Here is a 17,706-nt window from a genome sequence, read left to right on the forward strand (position 1 = left end):
CAGAAGCAATGTAGCCTAAGCATCGCCCCGCCTACACACACACGCGCGCGCGCGCACACACACACACACACACACACACACACACACACTGCAGCTGTGTGAGGGCCAATGTATATCCTTTTGGGTCATCAGCCTCGGTTAGGCACTTAATGAATGCTTATCTACAAAATGTACCCAGGTCGACACCCACTTCCCCATACCTCCCACAGATCCACAAGGCTCCCTGGGCTCCAGGACCGGATCTCTGAAGCTCAGACCTAACCGGCTTGCTTCAGGCAAACCCCGTTCTGGTCAAGCAGGACGATTAGGTGGGGTTTGGTGGGGAGGGGAGCTACCCAGCCGGGAAACCCAATGCAGCTGAATATCAAATCCGGGAGACACAGGGAGGGATGTGAGCACGCAAAACGAAGCAGCTCGGCTCCACAGCAGGCTAGACACAGGTTTCAGGGTTTCAGGATTCTTAGGATCGCAGCCCTCTTCCCAGCGAGCTCAGCTGCGCGGACGCCCCCCCCGCCCCAGACTTCCAAGAGCTCTCGCGGGCGCTGCTCCTAAACTCGCGGAGACTGGAGCCGAGAAAAGGCGGGTAAAATTCCTTTTGATAAGTTATGAATGAGGAGAAAGTGTTTGTAGTACTCATTGTTAAAACCACCGAGCCTGGGACTTGGCCTGCGCCCGGCCAATGCAGGCCCGGAGGCTATTTTGAAATCGCTCCGGTTTTAGCCAATAGGCGTGCGGGAAGAGAAGCCCCGCGTTGGCTCCGGCCAATGAGCGCGGCGTTATGCTAAGAAGCCGGGGGCCGGGCCCCGCCGACTGTCAGCGGGTTAAAGATGGAGCCGGTGAGCAAGAGGGCGCCACGAGGTGCGGGGTCGCCCTGATGGGTACGAGGGGAGCGAACAACCGCTAAGACCTTTCTCCTGCTAACCTTCCGCGTCCTGTCCTGGCCTGGTTCGAAAGGTGTGTCCCGCCGCGTGAGTAGCAGGGTCCGAGGTGGAGAGCACAGGCAGGGCGGCCCTACCCGGTGGGACTGTGCGGAGGGGCGCAGCCCGGATCCCTGGCGCCTTCTCCGCAGGGGACTCCAGCAGGGCGGGAAGCCCCCCCTCGTTCTTTTGCTTCGCTCTGGGCCTCCAGGCAGATAATCTTTAGGACTGAACACGGAGCGGAGTTGGGGACTAGGGGCCAGGGAAGGGGGCGTAAGCCGACAGGGGCGCGTGGATCGGAATGGGGCCACCCTCCTTCTCTTGCAGCCCTGGGTCGAGTGAGGGAGTAGGGTCGTCGGGGTGTACCCACCCTCGCTCCGTGCACGAGTGGGCTTCGGACTGCGGTGGAGCGCGGGCCCCTCTCCTTTGTGTGTTTACCCCCTCTCCCGTCCTCTCCCGCTCCTGGGTTGGAGCTACCCCTCAGTCTGGGGTTTCTCCCGCACCGCAGTGTGGAGAGTGCCTGGGGAAAGTCCCAGACCTTCTGACTATCTCCAGGACAGCAGCCCTGTTGAAATCCTCTTCCCCTCCCTGTGGTCTTGAACAGGGATTCTAGCCCCACCCACCCACGGTTGAGCTTCCCGCTCTGCACTTACTGGGGACCATGCGGGTCTCCCCTGCTGGCCCCAGCTGCTCTGACGAGGTTGCACTACTGTGCTCTGAGAAGCAGTGCAATGATATTGTCAAAGCATCTGGGACCAGCCTTGGGGACCCCCCCCTTCCCCACACCACAACCCTCCTCAGGCCGGGCCCCTTGGGCCTGCAGGCCCTCCCCTCCCCCCACCTCCCTCCCCAGCTCACTCCCTTCTCCATGGAAACTTGAGATCCTGGCCAGCCCGGGCCTCTAGGGTCAGAGGGCACCCTTCCCCCAGGCCTCGGGGCCCCACCCCAGTGGGCCTGCATTCCAGATCTCAGATCCTCACCGACCACCACCAGGAGAGGCGCTGGCAGGCCTGCCTGACACTCTTTCCCTGTTGCACTACTGTGGGCTACTGGGAAGCAGTGCAATGATGAAAGGGCATCGGTCAGGCCCAACCCACCACCCACAGTGTCTGAGGGGAGGGAGTTTTGCTGCCTCGCTCCACTTCCTAGCAGGAGCAGGTGTGGAACTGGGCTGGACCCTCCATCAGAGGATTAGGTGAGTGCAGAACTGGGGGATCATCCCACAAATTCTCCTTCTGGGATATTGCTGGACAGGAGCAGGGGCAGAGGCCCTGGGATCAGAAAAACTCTGGTTTGAAGAGGATCTTTCCACACCAACTCCCTGGGTAAGACTGGGGACTCCAGGTTTGGTCAGGGCTTTGTGGAGAAATGAAGATTCACTGTATTGCATGAAGGGTATGCCAGGGTCTGGCTCAGACCCAGCTCAACCTTGACCATGTGCAGATGAACTGCACCCAGGCCTCCCTGAGGGCTTGGGGAGGGTCAGGCTCTGGAGAGAACATTGTCCTGGGATCTTAGGAGCAGCACTATCTGGGCTGGGTGGGTGGACTTGGGATATGCAGACCACAGGTGATGCCCATCAACCATGTCAGCTTGTTTTCTTACAGGGAGGTGTGCTGCCCTGAGACTGCAGAGGGGACCAAGAGATGCCTGGCATGCCCATCCTAACAGCTACAATTAAAGGGACTGTCAAAGAGCCAGGCCCCAGGCATCCTTGTAGGGCCGGCTCCACCATCAGGACCTAACACAATGCAAAAGGCTTTTCTGTGCCCAGTGACAGTTATTCAAGCCTGTCTCCTTTAAGAGGAGGACCAGGTTTCCAGATGGGCCTTTGGGAATACCCCTCACTCCTGGCTGAGCACATCAAGATGCCAGCTTCACCCCACCCTGAGGGTAGAAGCCCGGGCATGCATGCTTGGAGGTGGCCATCCTTCTGTGTAGATTCTGTGCCCACTGCCTGGAGACTCTCATACATCTGTCTCTCGCCCTTGCTGGGGGATGTTTGTGAACTCAGGGTTCTGCTCAAATGTTCCGTCCTAGGGGAAGCCTTTCCTGGGCTCCACAACATCCAATATTCCTCCAGCAGAGCATGTTAGATTGAAATTTCTCCTTGTGGCTGAAGTCCTCATTAGACCCTGAGGGCAGGGACAATATCCCTTTTTATATCTCTCTTGGCAGTGCCTGGCACAGAGGAGGGGACTGATACAACTTAAAAAAATACAAATAAGTACATAAAGTGTAAAGTATTATTAGCAGAACATGGGGGAAGATTAATTAGGGGTCTACTCTACCCCTCAGAGGATGCTTCTGCTGTTTATAAAAAGGCACATACTACATATTTCAAAGTAAAGTCTCATTTTAAGTTACACAGGGTCAGGAAGCAGGATGAAGATTTGAACCCAGGTGTATCTAAGTCTATTTGTCCTCCTAGGCTAGAACATTTTTCCTCCTTGGTTGTTTTTCCATCTTGCTCTCTGACCTCAAAGCAGGAGGAAGTGAGGGCCCGATGTTGGGGACAGCAGAGCCTAGAGGGTTGGTGGCTTGGTGGTGGGAGGTGAAAATTGTCTAGACTTATCAGGTACACTCCATGGATTGTTGGGGGTGAAGGGCGGTGGAGGTAATAGGAAGGAAGCAATCCAGGGTGCACCCCCCTGTTAGTGGTTGGGGTGGATGGTGGTGTCATCGCTGACCGAGTAGGAGAGGAGAAAAGAAGCAGGTTTGGGGTTGGGAGAGAAGAACCTATATGCCAATCTTATGTGTGCATCATGAGATGCCCCCAAAACTTCCCCATCGGACACTTGGATGTGGTTCTAGAACTCAAGGAAGGTCTGAGCCTGAGATATAAGTTAGGGTGAGTTAAGTCAGCCCTGAGTTGGAACCTCAGAGTGAGCTAAATTGTCCAAGATGGTACCATGAAGATAGGACCTTCTTAAAGCCATAAGGAGCAGCTAGATGCTGAAGAGGCAACATAAAGTATTGAGCAAAGTAACACAAAGTATTGAGTTATACAGGGGAAGAGAGAAGATAGAAGCTGGGGAGGGTGGGTGGATTTGATACTGGAGAGCAGGGAGCTCCAGTGGCGCAATCGGTTAGCGCGCGGTACTTATACGACAGTGCGAGCGGAGTGATACTGGAGAGTAAATCAGGTGTGGAAGAGTGAAGTCTGGGGCAGATGAGTCAGGGGCTGAGTGAAGTCCTTGGGGTGTTGTCTACAGACCGCAAGGAGAGATGGTGAGCTGCCGGAACAAGGAGGAGTGAGGGCCTAAAAAAGAGTTTGGGTGCGGACCATGTTCTCTGCGTGCCATGGCCCGCTCCCTCATCAAGTCTTGCGGGACCCCATCAGGGCCAGTGTTCCGCCGCGCGCGCGTGAGTGTTCGCCCCGTCGAAGGCGCCAGAGCGCATGCCCAGAGCAGCGGGCATTGTCACGTGCGTCCCCCTCGCGCGGATTGGCCCCCTGCTAGAGAGCTCCAGGGGGATTGGCTAGAACGGTCGGGGCGGTGGCTGCGGCTCGCGGAGAGAGGCTGCGTTGGCTCGGCGGCTGTGGGAAAGAGAGCAGGTGGGTCCCGGCGGCCCCCGCCCCTACTGGCCCCGGCCCGCCCTCGGCGACCGATCCCGGGCCCTCGGGAGCTGCCCCTCTCTCCTGGCCCGAGGCGGGTGGGAGTCGGCGCGCCTGGAGCCTCGGTGGCCCCGCCCCCAGGCCACCCGAGCCAGCCCGCAGCCCCTCTCGGATGGAGGTCCTTGACGAGTTCGACAGCGAGTTCTCCCAGAGCGTGACCTTCTGCCAGCTCATCTCCGAGGAGGACTTCGAGAGGCAGGCGGCCACCTACACGGAGCGCGCGCTGCGCCGCCTCTTTCGCAGCATCGACCGCAACCCCGCGCTGGCCGAGAGGGTGGTGCGCAAGGGCAAGCTGGCCGAGTACGAGGGGCGCGGGCTCCTCTCCTTCCTCTGGGTGCGAGTCCGCCGGCGGGGCTTCGGGGGATGGGGCGGAGCTCTGAGGACTGGAGGTTTGGAGCGGGTGTGGGGAGGGCCGTCGGGCGTAGGTGAAGCTGCAGGGTAGGGTCTTCCAGGAGGCCCAGGAGGCCCAGCGTGGGGAGTGCTGTAGGCAGCTGTGTCACCTCTCCCGCTTCTTACTGCCCTGCCTCTCCCCTTGTAGGCGAAGTTTTTCTGTGCAGTCCAGGGGGAGCTGAATTGTTGCAACAGCATGGGTGCCCTGGAAATGCACCAGCGCCTGGAACAGCTGAAGAGGAGCATCCACCGCGTGCACCTCTACTCCCAGGGTGAGGGTCAATCTCTGCCAGCACACCTGACTTAGGATCCCTGATCCCTGATCCTGTGCTTGGTACGTTTTCGATTGTTTGGTGTTTATTTTTTGAGTCTTTATTATGCAAACGAACATAAACAAAACTGGAGACTGCAGTGAACACTCAGATACTGGTCTCCCTTCAGCTTCTGCAATTATCCCCATATTGCCATGCTTGCTTCATCCCCCCTTTTCTTTTTCTGGAGCATTTTAGGGGAAATCTCAGACATCATTGTATTCTTCAATACTTTAGAATGCTTTTTTAGATATTAAAAAAAGACATTTTGTGGGGCGCCTGGGTGGCTCAGTTGAGTGTGTCTTCGGCCCAGGTCATGATGTCATAGCTCGTGGGATTGAGCCCCAAGTCAGGGTCTGTGCTGACAGCTCAGAGCCTGGAGCCTGCTCTGGATTGTGTGTCTCCCTCTCTCTCTGCCCCTCCCCTGCTCATGCTCTGTCTCTCAAAAATGAGTAAACATTTAAAAAATTTTTTAAAAAGATATTTTGTAATCACAGTGTTACCCCGGACATAATTGACAACAGTTCCATAATATTAGCTGATACTTAGTTTGGTGTTCAGCCTCTGACTTTCCATTACTAGGATGGCTATATACTTTGTGTCCACATTAGGACATTTGTGAGAGTGAAATGGAAGGGGCCACTTTAATGACCACACAGGGATGGCAAATGAGTATAGTGGCCACATCTGTTGAAACCTCTTGAGATGGGATGCCCTCACTTTTGTCCCCCCTGCCATCAACTTGAAGAACTGTGTTGTCCTTTGGGGTAATCCACTTAATGGGTTTATATCTGTTGTTATGGCTCATTGGTGTTGTTTGTTTTATTCCCCTCTGCCTCTGTGTGTGTGTGTGTGTGTGTGTGTGTGTGTGTCTGTGTGTCTGTGTGTGTCTGTGTGTCTGTGTGTTTAAGTTTATTTATTTTGAGACAGAAACAGTGCACACAAGCAGGGAAGGGGCAGAGAGAAGGAGAGACAGACTCCTAAGCGGGCTCCCTGCTGTCAGCACAGAGCCCAATGCGGGGCTTGAACTCACAAACTGTGAGATATGACCTGAGCTGAGATCAAGAGTCCGACTCTTAACCGACTGTGCCACCCAGGCAGCCCATTCTGCCTGTATGTCTTGGACAGTCGTTCTAAAGCCTTGATTAGATTTGGGTTCAGTTCTTTCAGTGCATTTGTCTTCAGTGATAGACTACCTAGCGGTGGAGCTGCTTGCTTCATTATGTTAGGAAGCCTGGCTCACCTGGGGGTCCTACTTTCCATGATGGTAAGTGTGAGTGCTCCACGTCACCATTTCATCCCAACCCATGGCATATGTAGCTCCTACCATAGTCTCCCAAGGTAGTGTTGATCCTATTTATTCTCATTTTATGAAAGAGAACATAGAAGGCCAGGGAGGGTAGCCAACTATGTGACAACAATGTCACATAGTAAGTAGTAGAATCTGGAATTGAACTCAGGCTTGGGTTGCTCTGAGGCTCAGGCTCTTAGCTCTGGGTCAGTGCTCTTTGGTGGTGGTGATCATCATTCTAGATGAGCCGTTCTAATGGGTTGTATGAGGCACTTGTTCACATCCACTTTGCTGGTTTCCTATAACTCTGAACAGTAGAAATAGCCAGACTTGTTGAATATAGGAGGAAAACCTAATACAGAAAGAGGAGAGGGGGTAGGCCTGAGGGCCCTGCTTCTCAAAGATTCCCTCCCTGAGCCCACCTCTGTAAGACCTTGTACATATGGGTTTCCTTACAGAAAAAGGAGCCTTTGCACACCATTAGGATGGCCCTGGGGCTGGGTGTAGTTGGTGAGCTTACTGTCCAGAGCCTGGATACCCCATGAAGGTGCTGGCAGACTCAGGAGCTTTCCACAGTGTTTGGGCATAGGTGGCAGACTGACTTGCCTAGGGCAAGCCAAGCCCTCGTTGGTGGAGATACTCTGTCACTTCCCCTGAAATTCTGGCCTTGGAGTCAGACAGTTGGGGTATGGATCCTGCCTGTGCCTTGTACACTTGGAGCTTACAGTTGTACCTGTAGAGAGACAAAAATACCTTTTCCCCATGGGATAGTTATGGACTGATGAGATGGTACATGTTGGTGCCTGTCAACAGTGGCTCTAGGCATTATCATGTGGTCCCTTTTGGGGGAGGAACCTTGTGAAGACCCTATACTACTGTTGGGCTCCCACTCTATCCTGTTCTGGCCGTGGGGTAGGCACTCACTGGTCCCTTTTGTCACAGATGCCAAGAAGAAGAGAAGAAAGCCAAAACTGAAGAAACCAGAACCCATCCTTTTGCAAGACCGGTCCACCTCCCCATGCCTGCTACCAACCGTGCTGCCACCTCCACCACTTCCATCCACTGCTACTACCGTGGCCTCCATGGTGGCCTCATCACCCCCTGTCTACACTATGCCTAGGGTCTTTGGCCCCTTCCCTCCTCTGCCCAGCAAGTCGGTCAGTGAGCACATCCCCCACTCATGTGGTCCCAGGAAGGGCAGCCTCTGCCCCTCGCTCAGAACCACCCCAGTGGTTCTCCTGGCCCACAGCAGTGGCTCTCAGCACTTTGTTTTTAAGTGGCAGAACTCTATCTGCAGGCACTATCTTGGGTGGAACGGATAAAGCAGATGAAAAGGGGTCTGCTCTTGTTGAAGGGTTGGAGGCACAGAGTTTTACCTGCTGTGCTTCAGCTGAGTGAGGCAGTCCCCAAAACACTGGGCAGAATTCTGGGGTGCCCAAAGGACAGGTGGAGAACCATGGCTGCCCCCCAATGTCTCCAGCCCCACACCTGCCTCGCCTCATGGGTGGTGTTCTTGCCAGTCTCTAGGTGCCTCTGCAGTGTGCCTTCCTATCTGCCTGTCCCTGCTAATCTCCGCGTATCCTGCACTCTCACTCCAGGCAGACCCCCATCCTCTGTCAGTTCCCAGCCCCCATCACATTCTCTGTTACCCTAACACCAAGCTCGAGGTGGGCACTGAGGATGACCCTGACGTATTTGTCAAATGAAGGACAGTCACGTACTTCCCCTAGTTCCTGTATAAGGTGTTTTTTTTCTCAGCGAGGCCCCCAAACTTGTCCTAAGATTTCGTTTCTATACCGCAGATGGAGAAGTTGGAAGTTACAAGGTCCGAAGTGAAATTAAACTGGGCTGGCCTGTCATCGAACCCAAAGAGGTAGAATTTAAACTTGGGGCAAATGAAAAAGGAGTGTTTTGGGTAGCTTGTGTGCCAACACTCGGTTGCCATTTCTTCCCTACCTTGTTAATCCTCACAATAATCCTGAGGGGTTGTTATTCCCATTTAATAGGGAAGGAATCGAGGCTCGGGTCTGCTCTGTGTATAGACATGTGCAATGAGGCTGGGAAGGGCCTGCCTGGGAGGAGCCCAGAGCTGATGTTACCCTCTCTGCTCTGTCTTGCAGCCACATGGTTGATCTGACCCCCTTGGTCCTCAACCCCGGAGGCTTCCATTTCTCGTACTTGGCTGGAAACAGTGCACATCAGCTTCATTGCCCTGGCTACCCCTGGTAAGCATGCCTCTGACACCATCCTGGCTTGCCTGGCTTGATGGCATCATGGCAGTGTGCATGAGGGCCAGAAAAACGTTCTGTATGATAGTCCTTTGCATTTCATGAAAAGACCCTAATGTAATAGGGTGCTGGAAAAGTCACTCCCCCTTCCTAGTGTTTGTAATGGCAAGAATCAGAAACAAGCAGCTCAGAGACCCACTAGAAACAATTCTGTCAACTGTGGCCAGCCCTAAGGTTTATAGACATGTGTCTTGCAAAGCAGGGATTTACTGAATATGGTTGTTGGTTTGTTTTTTAGTCACCTGTTTTTTCCACTTAGGGTGTTGTTAAGTATTTCCCATGTCATTCCATGGAGTGTTAATTCAAAGTATATATTTAAACTGACCGCTTCATTGCTTCAGATGACATAAAAAAAAAAAAAAATACTGTTTTTTAGAGGAGTTTTAGATTCACAGCAAACTGACAAAGTACTGAGAGTTCCCCTCTACCCCCTGTCCCTACACAGGCACCCCCACTATCAACATTCCCCACCTTAAATTGATGAACCTACCTTGCCACATCATTATTACCCAGAAGTCATATGTTTGGGCTCACTCTTGGTGGTGTACATTCTGTGGGTTTGGACGAATGTATAATGACATGTGTCCACCATTATAGTATCATGCAGAGTAGTTTCATTGTCCTCAAAATCCTCTGTGCCCCAGCTATTCATCCCTCCCTCTCCCGTAACCCCTGACAACCACTGATCTTTTTATTGTCTCCACAGTTTTGCCTTTTCCGGAATGTCATATACTTGGAATCCTACAGTATGTGGCCTTTCCAGATTGGCTTCTTTCACTTAGTAATACTCACTTTTAAATTTCCTCCATGTCTTTTCATGGCTTGATAGCTCCTTTCTTTTTAGCACTGAATAACATTCTATTGTCTGGATGTACTGTGGTTTATTTATCCATTCATCTACCGAAAGACTGATTCCAAATTCTGGTAATTATGAGTAAAGCTGCTATACACATAGATGTGCAGGTTTTTTACAGACATAAGTTTTCAACTCTTTCACCAAGGAGTATGATTGCTGATCACATGGTGATAATATGTTCAGTTTTGAAGAAACTACCAGTGTAGCTATAGCATTGTGTATTCCCACTAGCAATGAGTGAGAATTCAGATGGCTTCTTTTGTAAGAAACCTACACAGTTCTATAAAGCTGATTCTAAATTTAGTTGATGGAAAGTTTATCCAAGATGACACCCAAAGAGTAAGCAAACCTTTAAAAATATTTTTGGCATACTTAGTAATGAAAGATGTACACATTAAGGTTGCTAGCATGTATGTTATATACCTGTCAAAAAGCCCAAAGTAGAGAATCCTGTGCTATTGAGGCTGTAGGCAGAGACTCATTTTTGCTGTGAAAATAATATAAAATGGCTTTATTCTTTTTTTTTTTTTTTTTGATTTTTTAAAATCTTTATTTATTTTTGAGAGAGAGACAGAGCAAGAGCAGGGGAGGGGCAGAGAGAGAGGGAGACACCGAACCCGAAGCAGGCTCCAGGCTCCGAGCTGTCGGCACGGAGCCCGACGCGGCGCTCGAACTCACGGACCATGAGATCATGACCTGAGATGAAGTCGGACGTTTAACCGACTCAGCCACCCAGGCGCCCCTATTCTTTTTTTTTTTTTTTTTAAAGATTTTATTTTTAAATAATCTCTACACCCAATGTGGGGCTTGAGCTCACAACCCGGAGATCAAGAGTTGCATTCTCCACCAACAGAGCCAGCCAGGCACCCCTGTTTTAATTCTTTTAAAAATTCTTTTTTTTGGGGGGGGCGGGGTTCCTGGGTGGCTCGGTTGAGCATCCGACTCTGGCTCAGGTCATGACCTCATGGTTCATGGACTCAAGCACCACATTGGGCTCTCCACTGTCAACATGGAGCCCGCTTTGGATCCTCTGACCCCCTCTCTGCCTCCCTTGCTTACGTTCTCTCTCACAAATAAATACTTAAATAAATTAAAAAAAAATTTTTTTAAGTTTTTTTATTTTGAGGGAGAGAGTGTGGATGAGGGGCAGAGAGAGAGAGAGAGAGGGAGTGAGAAAGAGAATCCCAAGCAGGTTCCGCACTATCAACCTAGAGCCCAATGTGGGGCTTGAACCCACAAACTCTGAGATCACGACCTTAGCCTAAATCAACGTTCGGATGCTTAACTGACAACCACCCAGGTGCTCCTAAAAATTCTTTTATTGAGATAATTTACATAGCATCATATAAATTCACCCAGTTACAGTGTCAACTTAAGTGGCTTTTTGTATGTTCACATTTGTGAAACCATCACCATAATCCAATTTTAGAACATTTCCATCATGCCAAATAGGAGAGAGTGAAAAAACAACCCATAGGAGAAAATATTTGTAAATCATCAAAATCCCATTCTAAAAATTGGGCAGAGGACTTGAATAGACATTTCTTCTAAGAAGACCTACAACATGGCCAATAAACACAGGAAAAGATGCTCCACATCATTAGACATCAGGGAAATGCAAGTGAAAACCACAGTGAACTACTACTTCTCACCTACTTCCATCAAAAAGACAGACAAAAGGGGCACCTGGATGACTCAGTTGGTTAAGCTTCCAACTCTGGATTTCGGCTCAGGTCATGATCTCACGGTTCTTGGGTTTGAACCCTGAGCTGGGCTCCGTGCTGACAGTGTGGAGCCTGCTTGCGATTCATCCTCTCTCTCACCCTCTCTCTCTCTCTCTCTCTGCCCCTCCACCCCCTCAAAATAAATAAATAAATAAACTTTAAAAAATAAAATAAATTCAAAAAGACAATGACAAGTGTTGATGAGAATGTGGAGAGATTGGAATCTCTAGTGTGTGGCTGGTGGGAATGTAAAAGGGTGTAGCCACCATGGAAAAAGGGTATGGTGGTTCTTCAAAACGCTAAACAGAATTACCATATGACCCAGTAATTCCACTTGTAGGTATATGCCTGAAAGAATTGCAGTGGAGACTCAAACAGATACTTGTATATGAGTGTTCATAGCTCCAGTATTGACAGTGGCTAAAAGGAGAAAATAAGCCAGGTGTACCCAAGATGAACAAAATGTGGTCTATCCATATAATAGAATGTTGAAATAAGTGAGATAAGCCAGAACAAAAGGACAGGTTATTGTCTGGTTCCCATTACATGAAGTATCTAGAGTAGGCAGAATTCTAAAGACAAAGTAGGTGAGAAGTTACCAGGGCCTGGGAGAAGGAGATGAGTTGTTGCTTAATTAGTACAGTTTCTGTTTGGGATGATGAAAAAGTCCTGGAGATAGATAATGGTGATGGTCACCACAGCACTGTCAATGTGTATAATGCCACTGAATGGTACACATAGAAATGGTTAAAATGGTAAATTTTGTGCATATTTTACTACAATAAAAAAAAAAAGAAAAACTCTAGCACCACTAAGCTGTCACCCCCAGTTCTTCTCTCCCCCAGCCCGAGGCAACCACTAACATTTCTGTGTGGATTTGCCTATTCTGGACATTTCATATAAATGAAACCATACAATAACATGGTCTCTGGTGACTGGCTGCTTTCACTTAGCATAATGTTTACAAGGTTCATCCATGTTCTAGCATGTGTCAGTTCTGAATTTCCTGCTTTTTAAATTTCTTTTTTAAGACTTAATTTTTTTAGAGCAGTTTTAGGTTTACAACAAAATTGAGAGGAAGGTACAGAAGTTTCCTCCATGTCCCCTGCCCCCACACATGACTACCCTCCCTTATTGTCAATATCCCCCACCAGAGTGGTGCATTTATTAACAACTGATGAACCTATATTGACACTTCAGCGTCACCCCAAAGTCCATTGTTTATACTGGGGTTCCTTTTTGGTGGTGTACATTCTATGGGTTGACTTTTTTTTATGGTTGAACAATATTATTCCACTGTGTAGATATGCCACATTTTATCTGTCAGTTCATCAGTTGATGGGCATTTGGGTGGTTTCCATTTTTGGCTCTTATGAATAATACTGTTATGAACATTTCTGTGCAAGTTTCTGTGAGGACATAGTTTTCAGTTTTCTTGGGCACACTCTTTATAAATATTTTTTTTATTTTTGAGAAAGATAAGAGTGTGAGCAGTGGAGGCACAGAGAGAGAGGGAGAGTCTCACGCAGGCTCCGTGTAGAGTCCAAAGTGGGGCTTGAACTCACAAAACTGTGAGGTCATGACCTGAGCCGAAATCAAGAGTTAGACGTTTAACTGGCTGAGCCACCCAGGCACCCCTTCTTTGGTATAGTCTTAAAAGTGGAATTGCTGGATCATATGGTAAATATATTTTGAGGGACTGCCAAAGACACAAGTCTGTTATCAGACGTAGGATCTGCAAAATATTTCCTCATATTATGTGGGTTATCTTCTCTCTTTCTCTGGTCTTTTTGGATCACCAAAGTTTAAGGTTAGTCTGAGAGGCAGTTTATCAAAACATCAGGAGCCATAGACGTTCTCATATTCTTTGCTCTGGTATTTTCAATTCTGGGAGAGTTTCAATTCAAGGAGATGATTAAGGGAAAGAAAAAAGCGACTGGGTACAAAAGTGTTTATGGCAGTGTAAAAGGAGAAAAAATGGAAACAGCTTAAATGTGCATTCACAGAATTATGGAATATTATGCAGACATAAAATTATGGACATGGTTAAACCTGATTATGTAGATTCATGAATTATGTGTAAGTGGAAACAATAAGCTATCCAATCAGATCGTCCTACCTCCTGGTAGGATGGAAGAGTAGGAAGGTGACTGACTGCCGAGTGATGGAGAAGGGGTTGCCGGCAATCACTTGTGCAGTGTTGTTATGATGCAAAATGTAGAATCAAGGCATTGTTGGCATCATCAGATCCTCACAGAATTGTGGGGCCATGCACCAGGGCTGGGCCATCATCAGAACTTAAACAGCTGCAGAATGGTCTGCTGCATGGTGTCCATGGTTCCTTTAGCCATTCTTTGATGGATGTTTGATTGTTTCCAGGGTTTCATAATCACCAACATTGCTGTGATGAACAGCCTGGAACAAAACATCCATGGGAGAGCATTCTGGAAGTAGAAATGTATTGAAGGCCATCCCACAGCCTTAAGTTTTGTCATGCGTACTTCTGATGGCTCTGTGTGCCGGTATCCCACCTCATGGACATGTGTTGGCTATCTCCTGCACAGGACCTTGGCCTGTAGTGGCTCCCCCAACACCAAGGAGACACCATCCCCTCCTGTGAAGACGTCCATCTTCACCCCGCCTGTCTTGCTCAAGTTCCAGCCTGTGCCAAGACCCAAAGATGACTCTGAGAATGACCCTAACAGCATGGAGTCTGTGCCCCACAAGAGGGATCTGTAACCTCTTTCCTACAGACCATGGCTAGATCAATGAATAAAGTTCCCATGGAGGTGCCTTACTTGTGCTGGGCTCCCTAAAGGCTGTGCAATCCCTTGGGCTTCGTCCTGCTGGAAGAGTTTGTCAGAGTAGTGCAAGCCAGAGGCCCTTTAGTCTGAGCCTGCATACAGTAATTGTTCAGGTCAGTGCTACTGTGAAGTCCCCTTGCTTGTTCTTTAACTTGGGAATTCAGCCATGGCACTTTGAAAGAGAAATGAGTGAGGAGACAGCACTGCCCTTCTCTACAGTGACTCTGCGGCCCCTTTGAGCTTCACTTGACCTCAATGAATTGCAGTTCCATCATTTTTTCCTACACCTGGGCTCTAAACTCAAGCCTTATCTGGGTGCAGGTTTAGAAACAGTGATCTATTCCCTCCCTGGAGGAAAATAAGCTGGCATGTTAGTTTCCAACTTGGCACCTCCCTAAGGAATTTCAGAGACGTGACTCTTGTTGTTGCTTTGCACACCAGCCTTAGAGTCAAACCTGCATGTGAGACATGAGCCCTCACAAAATGCTTAATGACTGCTGGACATTAGCAGATACTTGTTGAACCCTTGTGTATGCTCCACACCTTGCTTGGGACTGGAGATAATAAACCAAGCAGTTGGTGTCCCTGCTCTTAAGGAGCTTACATCCTATCCTCCTCTGTGTGTGTGTGTGTGTGTGTGTGTGTGTGTGACTGTATGTGTAACCAGTGCATCCAATTAATAACAGGGTTATAAATTGTGATAAGCCCTAAGGAAGCTGAGTTGGACACGTATGCAGTGGGTGGTCAGGGAAGATCTCTCTGAGGAGGTGACATTTATGTTGAAACTTAGAAAAACATAAGGAGGCAGCCATGAGATGAGAAAGGGCAAGGACCACTGGCTCTGGGTGACTAGATAGCGGTACAGTTGTGGCAAGGGGAGCCTATGCGGAGGGGGAGGGGGAGGGGGGTGGGGGGGGTGGAGAATTCTGTTTTGACCACACGTTAAATTTGAGATCAATGGTACCTAAAATAGACGTCAGGAATCTGGAGTGCTGGCCATTTAATGATGTGAGTCAAGAGATATGAGTGGTATTTAAAGCCACAAGCCTGGGAAAGATCACCAGGTGCTTGGGTGTAGACGGAGGCCCGGGGCTTAGTCTGGGGCACACAAACAGTGATCTGGCCGCGGGAAGGGTCCGTAAGAGAGATGAGTGAGGGCTTTGGACTCTCGGGCTTAATGGCTACTTGTCCCTAAGCCTCCCAGGAGTGGGCTGGAGGTGGTGGGGACTGAATGGGAGAACGGGTAGACAGCGAATGTGGACGTAGGTTTGGAGACGTCTGCCGTGGAAGGAAGCAGAGATGAGACAGAGGCTGGTGAGACTTAAGGTGGACTTTTTAAAAAATCTGAGAAACCAGGTCAAACCAGGGCAGGCTTGAGCGGGGGTATGGAGAGGAGAAAAGGTCTAGAGAGAGTCTTCTTCGTTCGCCCGAGGAAGTGGGGCTTCGAGGCCCCTCGGCCCCCAGCAGGAGGCAAACCCTACCACAAACTGCCCAGGTGTCCAAGGACTGGGCTGCACCGACTGGGCATGCGCACTTGGCACCAGGCTCCACTGTTCACTCACGCCCTGCGCCCACTTCCGGGGCGGGTCTGCGGGACCCGGAAGTCGTTAGGGAGCTCGGCCGAGAAGTCGGCTTCTAAATCGTTTGCTGTCGTTTTTCCTCACTCGCTGGTCCTGGCACTGCCACCGCTCCCGCCGCCATGGGGAAACGGCAGCATCAGAAGGACAAGATGTAAGTTGAACCGCAGCCGGAAGCGCGGCCCCGCTCGGCCTCAGTGCCCACCTGTCCCGCAGTCCGCGCCGCCCCTCTTCCCTCTCTCAGAGCTGGTTCCCAGAGCCACTCTTAAATGCCGTTTCGTCTCGGAAGCCTTTGTCTCCTCCAAGGCAGGGGAATTACCCCGACCGCCGAGGTCTCCCGGGTTTCTTGGTACTAACACTGTCAGTGCTTCTGAGCGCGGCCTTCCTATCGCGTCGGCGCCGTGCAAGCCCCGGCCCCCCCCCGCCCCCCCGCCCCCCCGCCCCTCCGCCCCTCCGCTCCTCCGCTCCTCCGCTTCTCCGCTTTTGCCCTGGAACGCCCCATCTCCACTCTCGAATTCTGCCCCTAATCAGCCCCTCTTTCTCCTGCACCTCCGGTCTTCCTGTGTGCCGTTCATTGGCTTACACACATCCGGAATCTTCCATTTTAAAACAAACCAGCCTTGCCCCGTGCTCCTGTCCTGCCACCGTGGTTGTTTTTTTGTTTGTTTTCTTCCGAACAAGGCGTCAAAGACCTGTGTCTACTTGCTGTTTTCTGCTGTTTCTTGAAACCGCTCCAGTCAGGCTTTTCTCCCCAGCACTATTCCTGTCAGGATCCTAGTAACTTCTCTGTTGCTAAATCTAGTGGTCAATTCCCAGTTCTCGTTTTGTTGGGCTTGTCAATAGCGTGTGACACGGTTGACCACCTTGCTCCCTCTGAGGCCCTTCTTTGATATCTGAGACCCCATATGCCCTTTTCCATTTGTTTTCCATCTGTCTCAATAGCCTCTCTCAGTCTCCTTTGCTGGGTCTTTCTCCCACTCTCTCAGATTTCAAACGTCCATGTCCCCCACGTTTCTTCTCCCTTTACATTCTCCCTCTCTCATCTTGCAGTAGTCAACTGCTTACTTGACATCTCCAGTTGGAGGTTTGATAGACATCTCACATTTACTTACAAAAAATTTTTTTAGGGGCGCCTGGGTGGCTCAGTCGGTTAGGCGGCCGACTTCGGCTCAGGTCATGATCTCACGGTCCGTGAGTTTGAGCCCCGCGTCAGGCTCTGTGCTGACAGCTCAGAGCCTGGAGCCTGTTTCGGAGTCTGTGTCTCCCTCTCTCTGACCCTCCCCCGTTCATGCTCTGTCTCTCTCTGTCTCAAAAATAAACATTTAAAAAAAGAATTTAAAAAAAAATTTTTTTTAATGTTTTTATTTATTTTTAAGACAGTGAGAGAGAGAGAGAGAGAGACAGAGCACCAGTGGGAGAGGGGCAGAGAGAGAGGGAGTCACAGACTCTGAAGCAGGCTCCAGGCTCAGAGCTATCAGCACAGAGCCCGATGTGGGGCTCCAACTCACAAACCGGGAGAGATCGTGACCTGAGCTGAAGTCAGAGACTCAAACGACTGAGCCACCTAGGTGTCCCGACATCTCACATTTAATATGTTGCCCCCTCATTTTCCCTATCTCAGTGGTCATACTGCTACTTAGTTAACACAGGTCAGAAGTCTGGGAGTTAGCCTTGGTGCCTCTTTCCTGAGGCTCTCTCCTCCCCCTGTTCATCAGTAAATCCTGTGGCTCATCCAGGAAGTAAATGTGGGATAGGAGGGCACTCACTAATCCACCAAACCCCTCAGTAGGTGGAGTGTATTTCATCTCCTTTGACATTTTTATTTTTTTATTTATTTTTTATTAAAAAAAAATTTTTTTTTAATGTTTATTTATTTTTGAGACAGAGCATGAACGGGGGAGGAGCAGAGAGTGAGGGAGACACAGAATCGGA

General features: G+C 50.0%; 2 protein-coding genes and 1 long non-coding RNA gene across 5 annotated transcripts in view; all 3 read left to right on the forward strand.

Annotated features, from left to right (window-relative positions):
* The first annotated feature begins 829 nt into the window (after positions 1 to 829).
* Positions 830 to 2,677, forward strand: LOC109259723 (uncharacterized). The gene is made up of 2 exons (XR_008422077.1): positions 830 to 954; positions 2,525 to 2,677. It is a non-coding gene; the product is annotated as an uncharacterized LOC109259723 (long non-coding RNA).
* Positions 2,678 to 4,379: 1,702 nt separating this feature from the next.
* LOC109259722 (uncharacterized) lies at positions 4,380 to 14,190 on the forward strand. Its single transcript, XM_019437446.2, has 7 exons — positions 4,380 to 4,473; positions 4,615 to 4,867; positions 5,072 to 5,195; positions 7,468 to 7,682; positions 8,328 to 8,398; positions 8,646 to 8,750; positions 13,958 to 14,190. Exons 2-7 carry the CDS (start codon positions 4,646 to 4,648, stop codon positions 14,130 to 14,132), a joined length of 912 nt encoding a protein of 303 aa, XP_019292991.2. The 5' UTR covers positions 4,380 to 4,473; positions 4,615 to 4,645; the 3' UTR covers positions 14,133 to 14,190.
* Positions 14,191 to 15,769: 1,579 nt separating this feature from the next.
* The window catches only part of PPIL2 (peptidylprolyl isomerase like 2), a 31,182-nt gene continuing 29,245 nt past the window's right edge, over positions 15,770 to 17,706 (forward strand). For all 3 annotated transcript variants that reach the window (XM_019437397.2, XM_053902330.1, XM_053902329.1), the window contains exon 1: positions 15,770 to 15,928. In XM_019437397.2, coding sequence (XP_019292942.1) covers positions 15,897 to 15,928 — 32 coding nt within the window. In that variant the 5' untranslated portion in view covers positions 15,770 to 15,896. The remainder of the gene's footprint in view (positions 15,929 to 17,706) is intronic.

This window comes from Panthera pardus, unplaced genomic scaffold (genome assembly GCF_024362965.1).
Source record: "Panthera pardus isolate Hobbes unplaced genomic scaffold, ASM2436296v1 HiC_scaffold_15, whole genome shotgun sequence".
Taxonomy (NCBI): Eukaryota; Metazoa; Chordata; class Mammalia; order Carnivora; family Felidae; genus Panthera; species Panthera pardus.